Raw genomic sequence first — 1304 nt, 5'->3', positions numbered from 1 at the left:
GCCACTGGCTCCTGCAGGCTGTTGAAGACCCGTCCCACAGAAAACCCCACCGCTGGCAGGTGTCCCAGCCCTGTCCCCACCGGCGGGGTCAGTGCAGGACCTGCTCCAGCTCGTACTTCTCACAGAACTTGCTGGTGAAGGGCAGGCAGGTGAGATACTCCATCCAGCGCCAGTTCACGGGGTAGACGTAGAGCCAGATCACCAGCGAGGCGAAGAGCCCCACGAAGACCAGCAAGGACACGATGATCATGGCTCGCTTGCGGTACTTGTCCTTCGTGTGGAAGGTGATGTAGGGCAGGAAGGCGAAGGAGAGGAGGAGGCCGCTGAGGAAGCCGAAGAGGTGAGCGATGTTATCAATCCACGGCAAAAGGCCGCAGACGAAGAGGAAGAGGACGATGCCAGAGAGGTTCAGGAAGGCTTTCCAGGGTTTCTCCAGTGCTTGCCAGCTCTGGAAGAGCTCCACGAAGAGGCAGGCCAGCAAGCCAAACTGGGAACCAGCAGGGCCCACCTGCAGGGATGGGGAAGTCATGGCTGGAACCTGCTCACGTCACCCCAGACGTGTCCCCATGTCCCCAGGGACACCAGCGTGGGGCTGAGGGGTGGGAGCCCCAGCACGGGAGGAAGAATAGGGGTGCATGCGGTGCTGTTTGGCAGAGTTGGTGCTTTTCATGACTCAGCAGCCAGGCAACATCCCCCTCTCCCAGGTCACAGCCACCCCCAGCCTTGTCCCGACGCACCCCTGGGGGGATTAGGGCGCGCGGCGTGATCTCATTTAAAGCCCGGCATGGTTTTGCTGCCAGCAGATTAGCCATCTGCCTGCCTGGGGACCCCGCACGCACAGCGACACGTGGCGACGCGTGACCCACGCGGCAGGTGCAAACCCCACACGTGGGGCAGAGACAACCCCACTGTCACTGGGGCACCGGCCTCCCGCTCCCACCACAGCGAAGGCTGCCAGGGGCTGTGCTGCAGCTCCCTTCCCAAACCTCTGCCAGGACAAGGATGGGGTGGGGTGTCCCTTGGTCCCTGGGGAGCTGGCAGGGTTTGGGGTGATGTGGGCAGAGCCCACCCCAGCCCTCACCTCCGCCCGGTACGGCAGGAAGATGGCACTGGCCAGATTGCCCGTGATGCCGCTGAGGATGAAAATGATGGAGATGCGATGCCATCCTGCCAGCTTCTCCAGGTCCCTCAGCACTGTCATCTGGAACGTCACCGACACCAGGCAGTGGATGATGCTGGAGCGGGGAGAGACCCTGCATTAGAGACCCCTGCCTTGCCAGAGCCCCTCCCCAGACCCCCACCCA

At 62.9% G+C, this 1304-nt stretch overlaps 1 protein-coding gene across 1 annotated transcript in view; it reads right to left on the bottom strand.

The window, feature by feature from the left end:
* Positions 1-88: 88 nt before the first annotated feature.
* LOC104492567 (inactive rhomboid protein 2-like) overlaps positions 89-1304 on the bottom strand; it is a gene marked incomplete at its 5' end in the record, with an annotated part of 1642 nt that continues 426 nt past the window's right edge. The window contains 2 exons of the mRNA XM_010135144.1: positions 89-508; positions 1082-1235. Of these exons, the coding sequence (XP_010133446.1) occupies positions 89-508; positions 1082-1235 (574 nt within the window). The remainder of the gene's footprint in view (positions 509-1081; positions 1236-1304) is intronic.

This window comes from Buceros rhinoceros, unplaced genomic scaffold (assembly GCF_000710305.1).
Source record: "Buceros rhinoceros silvestris isolate BGI_N320 unplaced genomic scaffold, ASM71030v1 scaffold22084, whole genome shotgun sequence".
NCBI lineage: Eukaryota > Metazoa > Chordata > Aves > Bucerotiformes > Bucerotidae > Buceros > Buceros rhinoceros.
Note: the sequence above shows the minus strand (reverse complement) of the source record. Positions and strands in the feature narration are given on the sequence as shown.